Source organism: Macrobrachium rosenbergii, chromosome 8 (genome assembly GCF_040412425.1).
Source record: "Macrobrachium rosenbergii isolate ZJJX-2024 chromosome 8, ASM4041242v1, whole genome shotgun sequence".
NCBI classification, from domain to species: Eukaryota; Metazoa; Arthropoda; class Malacostraca; order Decapoda; family Palaemonidae; genus Macrobrachium; species Macrobrachium rosenbergii.
Genome location: NC_089748.1, coordinates 52,965,039 through 52,988,331, shown reverse-complemented (window position 1 = coordinate 52,988,331; position 23,293 = coordinate 52,965,039). Strand labels below are relative to the sequence as shown.

The 23,293-nt window shown below is 34.9% G+C and overlaps 1 protein-coding gene across 1 annotated transcript; it reads left to right on the top strand.

Annotated features, from left to right (window-relative positions):
* The first annotated feature begins 754 nt into the window (after window positions 1–754).
* Window positions 755–22,762, top strand: eIF1A (eukaryotic translation initiation factor 1A). Its single transcript, XM_067107805.1, has 6 exons — window positions 755–899; window positions 9,286–9,380; window positions 10,478–10,573; window positions 14,060–14,192; window positions 15,905–16,011; window positions 22,136–22,762. Exons 1-6 carry the CDS (start codon window positions 884–886, stop codon window positions 22,139–22,141), a joined length of 453 nt encoding a protein of 150 aa, XP_066963906.1. The 5' UTR covers window positions 755–883; the 3' UTR covers window positions 22,142–22,762.
* Window positions 22,763–23,293: the final 531 nt, after the last annotated feature.

Below are 23,293 nucleotides of genomic sequence, written 5' to 3'. Positions count from 1 at the left end.
GAGGCCAATAGTTGTTAAAAATTGTCGGAAAAAAGCACTGGATATAGCATTCAAAATATCTCATAATTCATCACCAAATTTATTGTGCTTATCATTTAAAGCTAAAACATAAATGCACAATTAATTTGAAACTTCATGTTAGAAGTAGAACATTCATATTGTAAACAATAACTATAAAACGTTATAACATTTAAAATCTTGAGAGAATCATTCGTTGGTAGACTTCGCTTGAACTCAGATGACTTACCTGAAAGTGTTGCGTCATCAATAGTAAGAGGATACTACAAAGAAAAAAATGCACACTGTCACAAAAATATATAAGCCATTAAATTCAGTCTTTAATAAACAATACTACTAGTTACGTGAATTAAATAGAGGACGTATTGATCTGATACGCTGTTTTTGAGCTTAAAATAACAAAGCGATAAACAAAATGATCGAATCCTTTGTGCGGTATTGTAGCTAAAAGATTGATCGTGTAGGAAAATCGAAAATTACGATAAATTGATAAGTTAAAAATTCAACCTTAAGAATAACTGAAGAGCAGATGAATGATTTATAAGAGCAATTGTTGAAATAAAATTATTTCCAAATAAATATTTATGCTATAAACATCCCTCGAAGTAGTCAAACGAGGCCTTAGTAACATGTTCATCAATTCAAGATATATAAATCAGGTTTATTATAAAACCCTATTAGTTTATTTATAATACCTCAAATTTTAAGAGTCACAGTTAATATAAATTAATCTGAATATAAAGGAAAATCATTCTTCCTGTCAAGAAAACTCTCGTTTGACTAGCTTGCACCACCACCATCTGCAGGCAAGACCTACGCACCACATATTTATTTGGTTTCTCAGTTTTGCGACGCATATCTCACCATGCCGAAGAATAAAGGTTTGTGAACGGGGTTTACTTCGTTTAATCGTGTTCGTGCAGTGAATTTGATTATATTGATGTGGTATGTGTATGGAGTAGAGGCAACCAACTGGGCATGTGTCATGGCAAGTGAATGGAGTTCATTTTTTGGTTTCCATTTTTTGCTCGAAAACAACATTTTCGGGCAGAGTTGTTATTTGTAGCTTCGTATCCTTAATTAATGTAGCCTGCCTCAGCTAAGTTTAATTTTTTCTCCAAAATGTATGATAGATTGGGGCTAGACCTTGGACACGGTGGCATAGAGGCGAGATCCGTTCTATCGACGGATACTAGGACGAGTCTAGGCCTATAACATCCTTCCGTTTCATTTCGTCAGAAGCTTGATGGAATTTGTCGTCAGAATTTTGCTTGACGTGACGTCGGAATTGACTATTCAACCTTGACCGGATTTTTTGGAATTATTAACCAAAGCCTAGGCCTATTAATCACCAGAAGCACCTTTTAGGCCTAACCCAGTTTCCCACTTTGTTCCTTCGTAGCCAAAGTCGATATACTGTGGATTTTTGAGAGCAATAATTTAATTCATTGACCAAATTAGACTGGTTTTTGTACCAATGTAGGACATAAATGCAAGATTAAGCCAACAGGTTGCAAAAAATCCCCGACAAACTCGTGAAATTATATAACGTTTTGTTTTAAGCAAGGCCTAGTAGTTAATTTGTAGGTTAGGAGTTATATGAGGACGTTGATTTTTGGTAAAGTTTTCTGTATTTAAACCTTTAATATCGCATTTAGAACTTGAAAATATTTTTCGCTTTTAATGTGTTCTTTCTTTGTTTCTGACTTTCTTGTATTTAGTAAATAGGCCTAAGTACCGTGAGGCATAATGGACCCTACCCTTGTATTCAAGAGTAAAATAGATAGATTCAATCCAACCTGGAGGCTGCAATCTCACCTAGCCCTAGATCCCCACCTAACCTAACCTAGGGTCAGTGTCCTTACCTAGCTGTGAGGGCATTATCCCCTGGACCCCCACCTAACCCTACTTAGAATTCCTGGTTCCAGCATAGGCCTTGATTCCTACCTAACCTAATCAAACATAATGGTAAGCTTGTGATCTAACCATACATAACCTAATTAATTGTAAATTAGGGCACCAAGTCCCTATTGTAGGGCATAATAGTTAGCTTTCTTTTGTGGTCCCCCAAACTGAGAATGTAAAGGAGGGGTCCTGTATCTCTAAAGGTGCATATTTGCTAATGAAAAAAATTTTGGAGATCATTCAGAAGACACATTAAGACAGGGAAATGATATTGGCAATGGAATGCTGTTCACAATCCCTTATCCAAAATCTGTGAGGTCCACTTGTGTTTTGATTTTCAGATTTTTTTTGTTGGATTTCGGAACTTTAGAAGCTTGCACAGTAAATACTGTCATATGTAAAGCTAAAAAATATACAGCCTCAAAGAACCGTAATTAACCAACATATTCATGTATATTGCTCTCAAGATTTTGTTGCCAAACTTTTATTTCTTCACATACATCGTGTATCTTGCGTTTTACATTTTCAGTACATTACACCAGGCTGTGCTTAATGTGTGAGTTTCGTTTTGATAGATAAACTAGTCTAGGCTTTCTGTGCCTGTGCGAGGTTTGTTTTGATAGATAAACAAGTCTAGGCTTTCTGTGCCTGCCTAAGTTGTAGTGGGTTCCACTGACAATGCATATTATATATAAGCTATTTGACAAAGTAATAGGCCAAGAAACTAAAATTCAGTTAACTAAAATGCAGACAATCATACATACAACCAGGCTTACCAAATTTGTGGCCAGTTTAGTAATTCATTATTTCTTATAATTACCATCCACATTTCTTGCAAAGCACTGGCATAAACAACCAAATCAAGAAACAGCTGTTTGACAACATCATTTACTGTAACTGGTGCATTCATTAAAGAGTTCCTGTTGACATCATTTAGTGTAACTATAGCACATTCATTAAATTGTTCTGCTGATGTCATTTACTGTAACTATAGCATGTTTATGAGGAGTTGCATTAAAATTGTCAACTTGTTAACACTTGCTAATTCTCAACGGTGACTTCCGTAAGTCAAAATATGTTCTTACTCATCCTTCATGCAATAGAGAAAAAGGTCTTAAGAAAGAACACCTCTAAATTAAAAATGCATGTTATAGCTGTTGCTGAATAAAACTAGTAACATGCAGGCTGCAAAAAATTTGGATTAGATGAAAGCAACGTCCAAACTTGGCGAAATCACATTGTTACTTTTAAAATTTAGTGTCTGTAAATAATTTGCAATTTTTAACCAAACTTTGTTAATTTACAAGAAAAATGTATCTCAAAATCTAGCAACAAATAGCAGTGAGGATGTTGGTAGTACTCAGTCATCTGAGATATTGAGAATGCAAACATTACAAAATGCAAATGGCACCTGGAGAGTAAAGATTTAATCTTAGAATGAAATAAGAGGAAATTGGAGGAAAGAAAAGTTACTAAGACGGTGAAAGTTGGCTTCTTTATGGCGTGAGACTTGTTGCAATCGGTGTCACAGTCAATGAATTTTACAGTATGTTTCTACTATGGCAGTTAGAATGTTCAAGAAAAGTCCTTTTGGATCAAAGCATATTAACCATACTGGTTTGATTGGCTCAAGAAAAGTGCTTTTGGATCAAAGCATATTAACCATATTGGTTTGATTGGTTGGATTAAAAAATTGCATGGCCAAGGGCATGACCTAAGTTGTCCTGGACATGCAGTTGGCTGGTTTTAAAATCCCAGCAACCTATTGCACCAAGCAAAGTGATAAGAAGTATTTGAGAGAGGTGCTCCTGGCTGTTTTTCATGTTGAATTGGGAGTTGGTAAAGTTTACTAACCTTGGTAAAATTAGCGATCCCTGTCTTGGATATAACTATGACTTGCATATTGTGTCTGGTCTCTTATCAGTGTATGACAAGGGGATGAATGTTGACTTTCAATTAATTTATAATCATGGAGGACATTTTAATATCTGATACAATCTTTTTCATGGACATGAGACCATAGAAATAAATACCAGTATTAAATTTATTTCATTGAATATATGGCACATTCAGCCTCCAACCACCAAGTAACGCCAACATGAAGTGCTTAAGTCAAATTTGTTCCAATGGGAAAATCAACCATTATGTAGAAGCATTCCTCAGTGCAAGCTGGAGTCAGTAGTTGAATCATGGTAAAAATTAGTTTAGTGGTGGTAGGTGGGTGAGGTCAGTGGACCCCTCTCCCCCATTTAATCATCTACTATACTGCCTCCAAGCACCTTTCTCCGGCCACTGTCAAGTTAAGACACCTTGCAGTGTTCTAATTATCAATGTTAAACCACATACATCTTTCTTTATGTAAGGAGTTTGATTTTGTTCAACATGCAATTGAACAAGAGGTGATTCTAATGGTGCTTTGGATAAGGTTGACAGTCTGATGTGCAGATAAGAAGGTTCAAACTCTCTGTTGGCCCTGGGGTAGCATTCACATGACAGCATATGTTCCTGTTCACCTGTACCCTCTACTAATTCAGGCATCAAACACAGAAAGATATAGTATTTGGTTGCCCATAGGTCAGAAGTCTGTTCCAGGTAGGGGTTTTCCATATTCATTGTACATCAAATGGTACCAGGTGCACTTATTGTGTTCCTTGTTCCCGTGACCAGGCACTGGAGCAGCTTTTATAAAATGATTGAAATATCACCACTTTATCTGCAGTGAGACTGTATTTGAGTTCAAAGTTGTATGCTTAAGGCTAGTAAATGGTCCTGTGGCGGTTCATGAGAGCTACCAACCTTGCTTTTAGCATGGGCCCATTTAAGTGGTTAAGTAAAAAGTTAACACATCTGCATTACCTTGTTGACTGGTTTGCTCTGATATCGTCGGAGGCACAGTTAGCCTACTTCTGAAAAGAAATTGCCTATTCACATTTTGTCACAACCTGGGTTTGTGATAAACTGGGAGAAATCAGGTCTCCTCCCCCAAGCAGCAGACAAAGCACCCAGGTGGTCTTTCCTGTCAACCAGCGTGGTTTGGCAGGTCTTCATGGCTCCTTGTCGTGTTTGAGGATGCATCCCACATGGTTGAAACTCAGCTCTTTTCTATGAACTGTAGCAGCACTTATCAGCTCCGAGTGATCTTTTCTCCCAGCTTGCTCTGTGAGCAGGGAGAACATAGAGGATCTCATGGTTGTTGGATGACAGGAACGTCCCCGCTGAGTTCACCTGAACTCTCCACCTACTGTAATGTGTCTGCTCACACCTGCTTTGGAGGAAGATTTTGGTGCACACCTGAGCGGTTTATTTTTCCCAGGTTTGCAAGCAGAGAATGGTCATAAACTGCACATCAACATTTTGGGGAGGTTGGCAGCATGACTAGCCTTGCAAGAATTCAAAGACTGTTTGATAAGCGACAGGTCTGTAGTGACTTAAGGGGGGGGGCGCACGCTTATATAGAAATAATGCTTCAATTTTTATGAAATTTTTATGTGTTATACATGTATAAGGTGATGTTCCAGAAAAAATTTGAGTGATCGGATGATTATTTTGGATTTTATAAAAAAAATTAAAAAATTAAAAATGTTTCTCCTTCATTTTTAGAGCTATTGCAGTGCGGCTTCATACACAGAAAGTATATCATAGTAAGAAAAAAATCATGGGAGGAGTTTTTCTATTTTTCCTTTTTTTTTTGGGATGGGGTGAGGTGGGATTTTTCCCCAAAATTTGTATAGTTTGATTATCACAGGTTCCTCGTCAACCTAGAAAAAATCTAGCCCCAAAAAATATTTGTCTTTCTTTCCTCTTTCCAATGGTATATTTAACTTTAAAATTGGCCTAAAAATAAAGTAGTAGTTAGCGTTTGAAGTGCAAAAAAGTGGAAACAGAAAAACGACCGTAAAGGTCAACAAGTGTTTTTTTTTGCACTCGAGGAAAAAACTTATCTTGGAGCATTATTTTGCTTGATTTCTGGCTCCTGCTCACCCCACCTTTATAAAAAGGGGTATTATTCACTCGAGGCGAGGGTATCGTCAACTACCACCTAACTCACTGTTGCCTGGTTTGAAACTAAGAAAGTAACAGTTTAGTAGTTACCAGGCTGATATTCTTGACTCATTTTCAGTTTTTTTCACTTGTTTGGATCTTTGTGGTCTTTGGAGTGTGATTTTCAAGCCTTTTTGTGTCTCGAATATGAAGAACTTTTTCTATACTTTCACTTGTGCCAAGCAGATGTGTTAGTAAGTTGAATTTCTCATAGCCGAAGTTGTGTTCAATTTCCTCAATATTTATCTCACTCAGTTGGTGGTGCTGAGATTTTCCATAGCTAATTCGCTTTGCTGGATACTAACCGTAAACCTACACGATTGGCACTTCATTAAAATATCAGTACTGTATCCATCTATTGGCAGAGACTTCGACCTGAAATTTACCCCTGCAATTTCCTACCTTGCATCTAATACCCGACACTATTTCATCTAACTGAGATCTAGATATAATGAACTTGTCATCATATACTCCCTTTTCATCATCCTTTATTCCTTTCACCAACTGTGAGCGTATTTGTGAAGGTGAAAATATATAGATTGTACTTAGAGTTACTGGATGTAAAAAAAAAAACGGCAAAAAACACAGGAAATAGCGAAAATAATGCTCAGAGTAAAAAGTTGCCCATCCCTCCCTTTCAGTGTTTGGGGGCAACTGACTCGGCAGCCTCTCTGGCTCTCTTAGACCACGCATTCACCAAGGAATAAGCCATTGTTGTTGCCAGACGTAGGAGATAAGGTGATATAAAAATAACAATAATTAGTAAATTAGGCGAATAAAGGAAAAAATGACAGTCATTAGGAGCCAGATGTCAGCCCTACCTCACTGTGTGGGGGGCGGAAGCCCAAAACCCCATCAATTTTAGTATTTCGAAAAAATGCTTTGGTCACATGGTAATGAAGGTGTTGCTCATATCTTTCGGCCATTTAACCATTTTTTTTTTTAATTTCAAAAATATTTATCAAAAATCGAAGCGTGCCCTCCCCTTAAGACTCCACAACCAGAGGAGAAGTTCCAGTTTCTTTCCACCTGTCAGTGGTCAAAGCAGATACATAAATCGATGGATGCATTGCTATCTATGCTCTCAGAATCACAGGTGATCAACCTGTTCACCATGGTGCTAGCAATGAGCTCTTGGTTTTCTGCTCTTTATTGCTATAGCTCTGGTCTCCCCTGGAGATTATTTTATGAGGGATTTTATGAGGGACTATTGGGATGGTATTTTGTGTCATCGCTTTCCACCAACTTGGGAACATTCATTTTCACACCAGTTCTAACATTTTTCATAACTGCATTGAGTGTTTGGTTTTATCAGACGAGGGTAGTGACGTGCTTCCTAGTTGGATCTTGTCTGCAATTTCCTTACACCGTTACTGCCAGAGTTATTTTGGTATTTCCATGTACAGTGATCCCTCGTCTATCGCGGATAATGGGGGCCAGAACCCCCCGCGATAAGTGAAATTCGCGGCATTGGCCCCTCCCTAGGGAGGCATATACTGTACTGTATGTACATGGTATATATTTAAAGGCTTTATAGCCTTTCCCACACTGTTATAAACACTTCCTATGCACTTAAACACTATTACTATTTTGATCTCCTATCACAGTAATATGCATAAAAAAAAAGATCGTCCCCATATTTGTAATGTTTCGTTCTGAGAATCAGCTGACTATATTATCACTACTAACGAAAGAATTAGGAAAATCATTTTTTAGTTGCTAAAGCAAAACAAATTTATCAATGAAATTATTTTTAATTCTGTACATAAAGTTTATGATGTTAATTCATATATATATATAGAGAGAGTAGAGAGAGAGAGAAATGGTGTGTACTGTACCACAGTAGCTTGGGACGAGACCAAGTCTTGACTAAGAAGTCTTGACAAAATGGTGTGTACTGTACAGCACAGTAGCTTGGGACGAGACTAAGTCTTGACTAAGTCTTGACAAGCTGGTGATGAGAGAGTATACAGTATCCTTTGAGTTGCTTACATTATGAAATTCAGTTTTAATTATTTACAGTGATTTAGATGAAACATCAACAGTGATAAGATATTCTCTTATGTACTGTATTCTCTTATGTACCACTCACATGCCTTGTCAGTGCCTGTAGTACTATTTTGATCTCCTATCACAGTAATATGCATAAAAAAGATCGTCCCATATTTGTAATGTTTACGTTCTGGGAATCAGCTGACTGCAGCTGCTCACTACTAACGAAAGAATTAGGAAAATATTTTTTAGTTGCTAAAAACAAATTTATCAATGAAATTATTTTTAATTCTGTACATAAAAGTTTATGATACAGTAATTCATATTTCATTTGAGAGAGAGAGAGAGAGAGAGAGAGAGAGAGAGAGAGAGAGAGAGAAATGGTGTGTACTGTACAGCACAGTAGCTTGGGGCGAGACTGTATACAGTATCCTTGAGTTGCTTACATATGAAATTCGGATTTAATTATTTTTACAGTGATTTAAGATGAAACATCAACAGTGATAAGATATTCTCTTATGTACCACTCACGTGCCTTGTCCGGTGCCTGTGGGTATATAATGAAGCTTCCAGTCCCTTGATCGGTCTCGCAAGCTGTTCTCTCCGTAACATGATGAAACATCGCTGTTTTTCCGCAATATGGCTGCGATAGTGGTATTTTTAATTTTAATTTTTCGATGAATATTTCTGAAAAATCCAGCGATGCAGTGGAAGCATATTTTGTTTAATCTCATTTTGTACTGAATTATATGTCATAATGCAATGAACCCAGTACTAGCAGATATTAATAACTATTAATGGAATTAATGAAATATTTGGGTCTTCATATATTGCGACTATATTTGAAATTTTCCGGAAAATCCGCTATATATTTCTCTTATAATATACATACGTAATGGAAAAAATCCGCCAAGTCGTGAATCCGCGATAGACGAACCGTGAAGTAGCGAGGGTTCACTGTATATGTTTGCATGTTTGTTATGCAGTTTAATCTACAAAATGTGGATAAACTCCTCTCTGTAGTTGTGTGAATCAAAATTTATTTTCTCTATGGCTATGGTTTGCAGTAGTGCTGATGGGTTTAAAAAGTTTAATCTACATATATAATCCCTGAGAGTACAGCAGATAGGAAATTAGGAAGCATTTTAAGCATATTTTCAGATGCTGTTTATATGATAATGACTGCTAAGTACTATGAAACTCATTTTATTAAATTAAAAGTGTACCAAGTTCATGGCTTATATGACAAGAGTTTGTTGCACTTGGTGTACTAAAATCAGTCAGAAGTTTTATTTGAATCATAGCTTAAATTCTGTGTCGTTATTACAGGAAAGGGAGGTAAAAACAGGCGTAGAGGAAAGAATGAAAATGAAGCAGAAAAGCGCGAGTTGATCTTCAAGGAAGAAGGACAGGAATATGCACAGGTAATCTAGACAATGAATTTTATACCTATGAGAAATGTTTACGGTATGACATCACATACTTATGATCCACTATTTAGTGTCACTAATTACCATATCCTGTATCATCTGTGGCCTTTTTCCCTATTCAGCCATATATATATAATATATATATTATATGCTGTATATATATTAATTATATGTAGTTAGTATTTGTATAGGGTATTGTATATGTAGTTAGTTTTTGTTAAGGGCATTGTAACAAGTAGGTACGTTATTTGCTTATATAAATTGGTGGTTCTTTGTTCAAAAGTAGTTTGATACGTTATGGGATGGTAATGGTGAATGATACCTCAAAATTGTTTTTACAAACTTGAGCTGCTTTTTGTCATCTGCATTTGTTATTGCAAACTTGAGCTGCTTTTTGTCATCTGCAGTTGTTATTGCAAACTTGAGCTGCTTTTTTGTCATCTGCATTCAAGGCTTTTCCCCTTATGTTAGAACTTGCCTTTTTCCCCTTATGTTAGAACTTGACTATCATAATTTTTCCTAGAAAGAATTAAGATTTTTGTCATTTTTATGAATTTTTAGAATGTTATCAGAAACGAAAGTGATGGCAGTTTGTTTTTTTGATTTTCTAGGACTTAATGAAGAAGAATACAGATTTACTTTCAAGTTGATAAAGCCTTCTTCACCTGTTGGTTGCTCTTAGTTTTCTTTTGTAGTATTTAGGTGTTGAAGACAAGCCTGAAATTTGTGTTTATGTAGGTAAGGTATTTGCTGTAAGAGGTTATTATAGGTGGTTTTTTTACTGAATTTTTTTTTTTTTGTATGAGCTGCTTTGAAGTAATAGGTTTCCTGTTAGCCTAGATGTTAGTTTAAGCTTTAATATACTTTTTCTTTTTCGTGGATGCTCCTCAGTATTGTATTTTGTATCGGAATTAGTTCTTGTAACTGGGAGTAATCATCTATAACTTTGTTTTTCTGCCCATATATTGAGTGGTGCTGGTTTGCACTTTCAAGCTAATAGCAAAGTTTTTTGACCCAAGCAAATATTTGTAAAAAATTTGTAATCTCCTCCAAGAGGTTTTTGAAATTCAGTTTGGTTTACTATTTTTCAGGTCACAAAGATGTTAGGAAATGGACGACTCGAAGCTTTGTGTTTCACTGATGGCATGAAAAGGTTATGCCACATTAGGGGCAAATTGAGAAAGAAAGTAAGTATTGTTGCCACACGTATTTTATTTCTTTTTAAGATTGAAACGTTCTATTTTTATTATTTTTTTTTTTTATACTGGTCACAACATCTCTGAGCTTTAATTGTAATGAGAGCTCTTGATTAAAAATAAAGTGAAACAGTAAGAGACCTTGGATGCAAAATATGTTTAAGAGCTGACTGTGAACGAAGGAGGAAGATCTTGTCATTGAAAGACAAGTCTTGCAGAAGTTTGACCATTTTGTGTTAAATAGGCAGCTGGTTTGTTTTGTGAAGCTAGTATGGAGAAGTTAAAAGAGTAGCAAAAGCCTGGATGAAGTGGAAAGATTGCTGAAGTGGAGGCATCCATCTATGTTATTCATCTCTTATTAAGTATAAATAACAGCTTGTAAATTTCCATGTTGTTCACATCAGAGATCACATTCATCTGCAATTACACAACAAATAATGGGGGACACATTAGACATTTGAGTATTGCATCAGCATAGAAATTACAATGCAAAAATAATTCAGGCAACATTGGGTTGATTTATGGTAACCATTAGATGAATATAATGTAGAAAGCACCTGATTTAAAAGAAATCATTTAACTAACATGGATTACTCTTATCCACTATTCTTACACAAGCTCTGAAGACATTTTAAATATAACAACAAAATTGTGAACTTGGTATGGCTTGGTGGATTAACTGGAAATGGATTATGTGGTGTTCAAAGTGGTGTAGGGGACTTTATTATACCATCTTCACCTGGATGATTTAGTAATCTGGAATCAGTAGGCTTGGGCTAACCAGCTGCACAAAGAAGAATATGATGGTAAGTGTGGAGAGAAGGGTGGTTCTGGTTTCCATTACTTCTTCCAAGATTTGACCGGTTGCAGCAGATTTGATTGGACAAAATTGAGTCAAATAGACAGAGGGAGCTTGGTTGTGAATTTGCTTGCCAAGCGACAATTTTTGCCCTCAATACCACAGCTGGAGCAGATGTAGTTATATGAAAGACATTGTCTTTGTGAATTTGGGTGGTGCCTTTGTAACAAATTGCTTGCTACCCTGACACAATGTGATTCATGGAGATGAACCCTAGGTTTTCAACTTTATGCGCCAACTACATGTGCTGACCACTTTGTCATGGCTGAAACAGGCTGTGAAAGCTGCCTTGCAGGCAGTCATATATTGTACTTAAACTTTACAGATTGGTAAAGTCTTAAACTAACTTGGTCATATCCTAAGTTACATCTTCAGCCAAGTTATGTGGTCTTTACAAGTGCTTGAGAGGCATATGTGAGGTTGCATAGAGTTTATGTGCCTGTTCAGGTATAGCAGACATATTTGAAGATACATGAAGTTCAGCAGATGGTAACTTAGGCTCCAGTAACATCTTTGGTTTTCTATCTACAGTTTAAGCTTGAGCACTGCTTTTGTCATCTTTGTGATAACAGTGTCTATTGAGATGGAGAACTTAATAGTAAATAGGATGATAATTAGCAATTTTTCTCCCTTAATTTTGCATGCATTGACCTGCAGTTAAAAAAAAAATTACAGAGAAACATTAAACATTGTGATGTAAGGCAGTCACTTGATTTAGGCTGGGAGCTGATAGTATCTCCCAGCAGTGTATGCAGATTTACAGCTTGTAATGAATTGCAGCTTTTAAAAAAAATGTAACATAACTAATTTGTGTAAAAGTAGTTATGTGATAGTTCAGGTATGATGAAAACCTTAACAGACATCTGTGATTTATACTAAATATATTAAGTCTCCTTTACATTTCCAACTTGACGAGTGTGATCTGTAGCTTTCGTGTGTATGCGGGTACATGACATTTTAACTGTCTATAAATGCATATGATTTGAGATATACAGTAAAATAGACTTTGTTACAAAACTGCATTATAATGTATAGAACTGTATTTTAGGCACTGAGACTTGCTACATCATCTTTACCTTCATATAGATTTTCTCAAATGTCTGCAGTTTACAAGTGTGTGTGTGTGTGTACGCATGTGCAGAAAATTTTCCTTTAACATCATTCAAGTACAGTATATTTTAATGGTAAGCCGATAAATATATGTAATTTGTGCATTTATGGGCCATTCAACTTTTCTAGATTTCTCTACATTTCTAGTGTACAAGAGTTATCTGTGGTTTTTTGCAGATTGTTGCAAAACTCCAAAAAGTATTTCATTTAATTATTGATCAACAGTCCTTGAATAATCAAATCCTCTAAATCAAGTCTGAAAATTTCAAAGGACAACAGTAGTCTAGAAAGTGACCATGTTGATGCTAGGGAAAAAAGGTTTTGAGTGAACTTATTACTTGAAGTAATATAACGGTTTCATTAAAGATCATCAGGGTTGCAAAATGTACAAGATGTAAGTGATTTTTGGTGCCCAATATGTGTAAGAGCAAATGATTTAGAGAGGGATGTGGAGTGCTATGTTTGTATAGAGAGGTAGGAGGAGCACCATGGCTGGGTTGAACTTGACTGTTATCTAGCCTTGTTTGGGTTGAACTTTACAATTATCTTAGGGACATGTTAGATTGTTAACCAAAAGCCTGGATGAAGAGGAAGAAATATTGGTGTTCTAGTAGTAAACAAAAGGTATAACTCCTTGCAGCATAGGTATGCACTTACAGAAAAGTCGGGAAATTTTGATGCGAGATACTAGAATTGTAAGATTCATGACCAAAATGTGGTGGGAAACTCATATTATAAGGTGTGGTGCCCAGCAGCCGAAAGTAAACTGAAATGGATATGGTTTAAACATCTTAAGAGAACAGGAAGCTGGAATGGTTGTAGATAAGCTTAGTAGCTGGATGAAGAGCAGTAGGACATATTGGGAGGTAGTTCTGTCAGTGCACTTCATGTGGTGCATATAGCCATTACTGTAGTGTGGTTGCAGCAACCATATGGCCCCTGGATGCATCCACTTTTTAGCCTTGTACTTTATCTCCATTTTTGGTGTCCCAGGTTTACCTTTACAGCGTTGAACTTCACTTCCTTCTGTTACTGTATGTCTTTATCATGCTGTCCAACCACTCCAAATTCCTCCTATCATTGTCTTGAGAGACAAATGGATGAAAGTCCTCCAGTGCATCTCAAAGGAAAAATCTCCCTTCAAATGTTATGTTTGGTCATTTTGAATAATACAATCTGTAAAGTTTGAGAGGGATGTTAAGAAGAAAATTCTTAATAATTCAGTAGTAAATAAAAATAAAATAAAGGAACATTGATAAATATCAAGACACATGTGATTTACCATTTATTGCTGCAGCTAGTTAGTTAGTGATAGGGAGTATGTATTGAGTGTCTTGAGGCATGGGTCTTTCAGTCCATCGTTATGGGTGACTAAAGATTTGTTTAACTTTTATGGAGTTAGTGTCCCAGAGGAGGCCCTTGGCTTTGCACACTATAAGTTTATTTTGAGCTATAAGTATATTAATTTGAGTTTTCTGTAATTGCTAATTTTTTTTTTTATTTTGCAGGTTTGGATAAATCAAGGTGATATTATTCTTCTTGGACTTCGAGACTACCAGGATAAGAAGGCAGATGTTATACTTAAATACAATGCAGATGAAGCTCGTAACTTAAAATCCTATGGCGAAATTCCTGAATCAGGTATTTTTTTTCCCTTATGTCTTAAAACCTGTTTTACTCGTGTCATACCCTACTGGTTACTGTTACTAAATAGTAGTTAACGTGAAAAATTATAAATGTAGTTCCAGAGCCCTTATTTGAAATATATTAGCAGAGGTTTAGTGAAAGATTTAAAGAAGCTTATTTGAGGTAATTTATAGAATGTTTTTTTAACAGTGATGCAAGCTACCTCAGGTGCAGAATACAGATTTATCTGGTTATTCCACATAATTTTATTTGTTAGTGTGGCTTGAGAAACAGGAATGAAGTTTGAATCCATTGTAAATTTGCCTGTAGGTTTTCATTCTGTCTACCATATAATCAGTCAATCATATCTATGGAAGTGAATTTATCTATAGGTACAATAAGTTGAGAAAGGCCTTGCTATGCCTTGTAATACAGTTCAGGTTAGAAGGCTGAGTCCTGTCCATTTGCAGTGTGGTCACTTGGTACATCAGCAAATCAGGATGTGCTTGTTGACTTGTATGTCTCCCTAATATGTCTCCAGCTTCTGCTGCTCTGAAAAAATGTGATTTCCATGTGATTTTTTGTTGTTAGTGACAGGAAAGTGACTAATTCAGGAACATGAAATATTTGCATAGATGGGCAATGTCGTAAGCTCAGAGAATTTTTTGGTGTGTATTGGTGTAGTATTATATGGACACACAACAACAACAAAAATAAATAAAAAAAACCTACCCAGTTTCAGAGCTCAGATTTGAGAGTAAATGTTTTAGCGTTGCTTTCCTGAAAAACAAAGATCCAAATGCCTTTATTCCTGGTTGAGAAAGTGGGAACTTTACTTATAGTGAAACTTGTACCCCCAATTGTGTTAAGCTCAGGCATGTTGATAATTTTTACACCTTTGTTTATAGATATCTTTCTCTTATATTCATTTTTCCTCACTTTCTTGCAAATTAGAATTGTATATGGAGAACAGTAATATGAATTAAGTTACCCAACCTTTTGATATTAGAGAGCAAGCTTTTTATTCTTGAGACTAGTATACAGTTGGAGCATGCTGGATTGAATGTCTTCAGACTAAAGACTCTTAAGGCACTGCAAATGGAGAAAGTAAATTTGTATGGCCCCTAATTCAATAGTGAATGATGGTTTTAGTCCATGACTTGATTTGTGTTTTGATGGAGTTCTTTAAACAAAAATCTTCCCATAAAGATTGAGTACCTACAGTATACTCTCATTTGGATAATTTAACTTCAGGTTTTATTTGTTTGTACCTGTTACATCCACCATTAATTAACTGTGGCAACCCTATGAGTCTAGAAGTGACGTGGTTGGCAGGGGAAACTATTAGGGGTGATTAATATACAAATGTTTTACTTATAGTTTGACAATAGAATTATCAGTTACTAATCCTTTGCTTCTGTTTATGATGCATTTCTCCGAGTTGTTGACAATAGAATTATCAGTTACTAATCCTTTGCTTCTGTTTATGATGCATTTCTCCGAGTTGTTGATAATATTAAATAATGTCTGTGAATGATCATAGTGAACAGCCAAACTTGGTAAATAGATTTTAGCTTTCCAGTTTGGATCCATTATATAGGCAAGTAACTTTTTTTTTTTTTTTTTTTGTAAGGTTTATTGTTTTGATTTTCTCATTTTTCTATTTTGTGGTATTTTACCAGTATTTATATTAGAAAGTATTTTAACTTTTCTTTTTTCTTTTATAGTTAAAGTCAATGAAAATTCCACATTCGTAGAAGATGGTATGGATGACGACATTGAATTCGACGATTACTCTGAAGACGAAGAAGATGCTGCAGCTGATATTGATGTAGTAAGTAATTTTGAAGGATTATGTTACTTTTCTCAAAATTGTAGTAAAACCTTAATATGTCCTAAAAATACATTAACAATATAGCCCCTGCTTTTGTGTGGGAGCACACTCTTAGATCTGGGTAACATGTATTTTATCTGGTTGTGATAAAAATATTTTATTTTTATGAGCTAATAGTTCAAAAAGGTTGTGAAAGTGGAATGTTGTTGTTTCTCCAGTAAAGTTTTTTTTTTTTGGGGTAGGTTTTGCGAACTAGGTGACAGTGTTAGTAACTTGAAATGTTCAATATCAGGCAATTTGGTGGGTGAATCATGAAGTAAATGTTAATATCTTGATAATAAAGGACAGAAAACCTATTGAGTAAAAATTAAAACAAGAAATTGGAGGATTTCCTCATGATCATTCATAGAAAGCACAATTAATTAAACTTAAATCTGTAAGCAAAAGTTTATAGGATTAGAAAGGACCATTAGAAGTTGAAAACCTCTAAGACATCTTCACTTTTAATTACTGTTTTCAACAACAACAACAATAGTAATTAGCATGTGGATCTCAAGAAAGGATGAAGGGTTTCATTGCCAAATAACAGTTACAGTCATTAGATGACTTGTTCCAATTTAGATAAACAACTGTAGGATATAATGAGTTTGGAATTCTGTGGCCAAAAAAAGTCAGCTCTTCACTCCATGAGTGTTTTCCCCAGGTACTTCGGAATCTACACTGGAGAGTTCAACTCCTGTCCATTTCAGTGTGAGATGCAAAGGCTAGGATTTGTGTCGAACAGTCTCCATTTCAGGAACTTCAGTCCTGAGTGGCCGATTTACTTTATTCCCACTGTTGGACAGTCGTTATACCCCTAGACTGTTATTTACTGACTGGAATGTATGATTGGGGAAGACATGGTAGCTCAATTCTTGCCTCTTTTGACAAGAGATTGTTTCCTTAATTCATCCCTATGAATCTAAGGTGGAGATAAGGATGAGATACTGCTTATCTGATGGGCACTTTTCAGTACTATCTGAAGTCATCCACTCCCAAAGTTTGGTTTGTTGTCTAAACTCTTCACTTTGAAGCAGAGGTGGAGATCTAGATGAGGTACTGCTTAGCTGATGGGTGCTTTGTGGTACTATCTGAAGTCATGCACTCCCATACTTTGGTGTGTTTTGTTCTTTCATAAGAAGAATTTGTTTAGGAACCCTTTCTTTTGGCTTGTCTTGCATTCTCCTTTGTTCAGAATTTGTGATCAAGGTGCAAATTTCTTGGTTCCAAACCCAAGGTTTGAATCTCTCAATTCCCTCCCTTCAAGAATTTGTTGGTGTAGAGCCAGACGAAATGTAGCTGTATCTGCTTCACACCGTAATTGTTACTTGAGAAGGTTGAAAAACCTCATACCAGAGTGCAAGCACTTTTTCGTAAGTATGGGACATTGCAAAAAGGAGGTATCCAAATGCCTCCTCCCACTGGCTACAGGAGGTAATCTTCAGAGCTTAAGTCCCCTGATAGTGCAGAGGACCCTCCGTTGCACCCATGAGCTCATGACATTAGGGGGCATTGGGTCCTATGATTTTAATGGGCTTACAAACCAGAGCTTATGAATTAACCAACCTCAGCCACCCTGCTCTGTCCCTGAGGTTGAAAGAAAAAGTTGAAGGCAGATGAGGGTATTTCCCCCCCCCCACTAACAACAATTAACTACCTTGTTACAAGGTTCAGTTACTGCATCTGCTCATGCTGGTGATACATAAAAGGCTCATGGTTTGGATATATGGGAAAAATACATTACTTAAAAAATTTGTTATATTGTATAGTATGTTTTGAGGGTAACCTTACTTTAGTGCAAACTGTGAGCATCTTAGGAACATACGTTACCCAGGTCTACTGCAGGTTGATTGATGAATGAAATACATTATTATTTTCTAGATGAGGTTGTTCACAACACAAAATTATTATAAGTTTGTCATTTGAAATATTGTTTTAAACCACTAACTTTTGAATGTCTTTTCATTTCCACTATTGTTGGATTTTAGGGCAGCCATACAATTAATTTTCATCTGTTTAACATTTTTGTAAAAGTCTCTTAAAACTTTCTAGGAATTTTATTCTTATTGGCCACTTCACAACTTTGTCTTCCTTGCACCACTTTTTGAACTAAAAGAATCTGATACACAGTTAATATGAATATAATCCTTTAAATTGCAGAATAATTAATTTTTGACAATTCACAGTTCTGTTAAATTTTGTAGTTATGAAATTATAAATTGAGAAGGTAAATAGTTGGGTAGGTGATAATAAAGTAGCCCACTTTCAGTACATTTGCAAATGTAGTGTTGGTCCACCCTAGGACCACTCCTAGCAGACGTTATTGTATGTCTTAAGTAATATTGATAATGGTGAACCCTTCATAAAGGATGTTTAAATATGGATTAAGAATATTGATAATGGTGAACCCTTCATAAAGGATGTTTAAATATGGATTAAAGGCTTCTTTTCAGTTAATTTACAGTAAATATAAAGTGATATTAATCAGTCTCAGTCTTGAAAAGGACTTATGCTGCTTACAGATCAGTGAATTCGTCCTAATATAAGGAGGAACAGGGTAGCCAGAAGACACGGTGAAATTGCAGACATTATTTAGAAGTATAACGGATCATCAGGGTCACTTATCTATAGAATGACATTAAAATTAAAGAGAAATGGTAAAAAAAGTATATTGATTAACAAAGCCTAAAGGTATTAAAACAGTTATAATTGACAAAACTTGAAAAATATAAAATTATATAAAAAAAAAGAACATAAAAACCTTAAAATTATAAAAAAAATGAACATAACTGCAAATCAAAACTGACAAAAGAGCAATGACTAAGTAATAAGAGATTATGTACTAACAGAAAATACTGGAGAACTTACTGTACGTGTCGTAGTTAGTTTTCTGGTATTTTGTACTGCATTATCATTATTATTATTTTGATTGAATATTCAGGTTTTTTTTTTTTTTTTGTCAGTATCTGTCTGCTTAGTGAATTTATTTGACGATTTATGTTACTTAATCATTGCTCTTTTGTCAGTATTGATTTGCAGTTAACTTAGATTTTTATGTTCCTTTTTTTTTTTTTTGTTCCTTTTTTACTTTGATATTATTACATATTTTAAAGTTTTGTCAATTATAACTTTTAATACTTTTAGATTTAGTTAATCAGTTTAGTTGATTTTTTATGTCATTCTATAGATAAGTGACCCTGGTGATGGGACAAGTCATGCTATTCCTAAAGCTTAACTGTGCCCCTTGTTATATTCCTAAAATAATGATGTCTGCAATTTTACCATCTCAGCTGGCTATCCTGTTCCCTCCTTAACCCTTTCATATCTGTATAGTTATCCCATCACTGAGGGCACATGAGCGATGTGTCTTTGAGCTTCGACAGTGCGAAAAAATAATTATTTCGAAAATTCAGCAAAATAGAAATTTTATGCCAACAACGTTCATTTTGCTGTCCTTTTTTTCTAAATGTTTTATATTTTATGGTAAATAGTTGGAATAAGAAACCCAGCCCTCTAAATACAAAAAAATGTGAGTTATTTCCACTAAAAAATCTTATTTTTATATTTTTGTTCAGAACCCAAAAACTATGAATGTCAAGGCAAATGAATTATTTTATGAGAAAGCCAACAAAATTCTCTAAATATCTACATAAAGAATGGAAAACGAATAAGACCAGCTGGTGAAAAATTGATAGAAAAAGGCAAGAAACAGAGTGCTCACCGCGTATAGAAATTATAGCTAGAAAAAGTTTTTTGAAGGCCCTATCTCGTTATTTTCATAGAAATTACTTTGTAAATATACGAAAATGTAGAGGAAAGTTGAAGAATAATGTGAGAGTCAAGAAAATGGCTTTGATAACTTGACAACAGTTTCATTTTGATGTTATAAATTGATTGAAGCTTGAAAAAATGTTACCGTTGTCAACATTATCGCTCGTAGCTCCAAAGCTATAACAGTTAGGCGAATGGATTATTTTTTATGAGAAAGCCAAAGAAAATTCTCTAAATATTGATATATAAAACAATGAAACGAATAAGTCCAGTTGGTGAAAAATTGATAGAAAAAGGGTAAGAACAGAGCGATTTGTCCCCGTATGGTGAGAATTATCGCTAGAAAAAGGTTTTTTTGAAGAGCCCTATCTCAGTTATTTTCATAGAAATTACTTTGTAAATAACGAAAATGTAGAGGAAAAGTTGTAGAATAAAGTGAGAGTCAAGAAAAATGGCTTTAGTAACGCAACAGTTTGTTTTTATAAATTGATTAAAAGCGAAAAAAAAATGTTGCAGTTGTCAACATTATCGTCAGAGCTCAAAAAAGCTATAACAGTTAGGCTTAATGAACAATTTTTTGAGAAAGCCAATAAAATTCCTAAATATTGACATATAAAACAATGGAAGACGAATAAGTCCAGTTGGTAAAATTTATAGAAAAGAGGGTGAGAACAGCGCTCTGCCGGCCTATGGTGAGAATTATCGCTAGAAAAAGTTTTTTGAAGAGCCCTATCTCGGTTATTTTTCATAGAAATTACTTTAAAGTATACGAAAAAGTAGAGGAAAAGTTGAAGAATAAAGGAAAAGTCAAGAAAATGGCTTTGGTAACGGCAACAGTTTCATTTTGGCGTTATAAATTGATCGAAACGAAAAAAAGTTACCGTTGTCAACATTATTGTTGTTGAAGCTCAAAACTATAACAGTTAGCGAATGAATTATTTTTATGAGAAAGCCAAGAAAATTCTCTAAATATCAACATATAAAACAATGAAAAACTTAGATAAGTCCAGTTGGTGAAAAATTGATAGAAAATTAAAAGAAACAGAGCCGCCAGCCAGGCATACGGTGAGAATTATCGCTAGACATTTTTTTGAAGAGCCCTACCTCCATTTTTTCATAGAAATTACTTTAAATATACAAAAATGTAGAGAAAGGTTGAGGAAACAAAGTGAGAGTCAAGAAAAATGGCTTTGTTAACAACAGTTTTCATTTTGACGTTATAATTGTTCGAAACTAAAAAAATGTTACCATTTGTCAACATTATCATTCGTAGCTCAAAAGCTATAACAGTTAGGTGAATTGTTATTTTTATTAGAAATAACAAAATTCTCTAAATATCGATATATATGATAATGAAAATGAGATTCAGAGCCCTGCCTAAAATCAGATCGTCTCTTATGTGATGCACTAACGAATTTCCACTAGTTTCACCGTAAAAACTTTGCTGAAAGCATGTTGGAAACTGTTCTCATTGACGCGCTGTATGTAAACAGGCACATGTGTTCACCCAGCCCGTACGCATGGTCTCTGACAGAAGTGTGGCCTGCCAGGCCTGCGTGGGTGCGATCAGCTGATGTCATTGTGAGAATTTTCTGACGCCATGGATTTGCGCGCTGCACAGTAGAGGAACTAAAAATTTATAGAAAATAGAGGATACCAAACAGAGTGTTTCCAATAATGTAATCCTACATTTTATAAAAAAAATGTAAGATACGAGAGAGAGAAACGTAAGGTAGGATCAGCTGATTTCATTGTGAGAAATTTACTATGTTAGGAATTGCGAGCGCGCAGGTATAGGGACTGCTTGGCCTGGCGACGATGCCTGAGTTACAGTCCAAGGTATGCTTTAGCCTATGGAAACCACCAACTGTCCGAAAATAAAAATTTACCCCTACTACATGCATAGAAAAATGTCGGTAAATTTTACGAAATTACGCTGGGAATCAGAAAGAAGGGGGTAGGGGTTGTTGTGTAATAATCAATTGGACAGTAATGGGTTAATTGAAATTTCCTAGAAACAACAACATAACCAGTCATCCTAATATATGATCGTATGTGGCTATTTAATTGTGTTGAAAGGGTATTTTAGGATTAAATATCTTTTGCAAAGTTTTTTTTTTTTTGTCATGTCTGGGGTTTTCCTTTATTGAAGAAGTGCATGGTAATGAGTAGGACTTGAAAAATGCTACCAGTGCAGTGAATATAGTTCTTAATGATTTTAATTTAACTTTTCTTTCCTTCAGATGTTGTTGCTAGCAGTGCATTGAATATATTTTTAAATAAAATTGTAATTTAACTTGTCTTTCTCTTTCAGATATGAATTGTGTCGTCCAAAACATGTTGAAATCCAATGTAAAAATCATAATAGGTAATGTTTTGTTCTCGAAGTTCACATATATATAAAGGGAACTTACTTTTAGTCAGTGATATGAAAAATTTACAATTGTTTTAATTATAAAACTAAGGACAAAAGTTTTATTAGGTTTTATTAAAAATTCTAGTGTAGCTTCTTCATGTTATATATTTGATTAAGATCAGAGTGTTGACCTTGTAGTTACCCTTTTTGCCTTTTAGGTATTTAGAAATCATTCAAATTTGAATAAGTGCAGTATAGCTTTCAGTGTACAAATCCTCCATAATAGTATTTAAAACAAGAGTAACTCTCAATGTTGCTTTATTTATCTTATTTCTTTCATAATTTGCTTTAATAATTAAGAAACTTGAAAATGGTTTGGTATTTATTTCCTGGTATATTTTGATACAGTATTTAGTTTTTCTCCTGACAAAACAGCTGCAGTTTTTTGTATTTGTCTTATATTCGGTTAAAATGCCCAATGTATATATTTTTTATATGTGGTCATTAATGCTATAGAAAGTTGTCAGGAGTAAAATAGTTGTCTAAGTAATGTCAGAAACTCCTTAATAAATATGAAATTGTTTGCAAGATAAGTGTCTCAATATCCTTATTTTCAAAGAATTTATAAACATTTGTATGATAGTGTCTATTTTCTGTAATTAAAAGTTGAAACACTGTTTCTAAACTCAATAGTTAGTTGATATTGATTTAGTCTTAATACAATGAGTCAAATTCATTCACAATGGAATGCAGGTTAAGAGAAAATTTTATCATTTAAAAATACCACAGAATTACAGAAAATATGGAGGTTAATATAAAATAACACACCGTATACATGCACTGGCTTCGCATTGCTTGAGGTTTCCTCACACCAAGCAAGCTGTATAGATACATGCAGTGTATGGCTGTTTTTTCAGATGAAAAAATCATACTTGGCAATTAGACTGGGAGTAACAATTACAAAGTGTGCAGTGTCTCCTACTTATAAAGCAATGCAGAAAAGCACTGAAAAGTTTTCAACACAGTCATTACTTCCAGAATAACAACTATTTCTAGTTACTCAGAATAAGTCTAACCATGTTTGGGTGTGTAAGTATGCAAATTTGTATTGGTACA

Coding starts and splice junctions, on each gene's coding strand:
- eIF1A (XM_067107805.1), top strand. Junction 10,574..14,059: donor GGGGCAAATTGAGAAAGAAA/GTAAGTATTGTT, acceptor TTTATTTTGCAG/GTTTGGATAAATCAAGGTGA. Junction 14,193..15,904: donor TGGCGAAATTCCTGAATCAG/GTATTTTTTTTC, acceptor TTTCTTTTATAG/TTAAAGTCAATGAAAATTCC.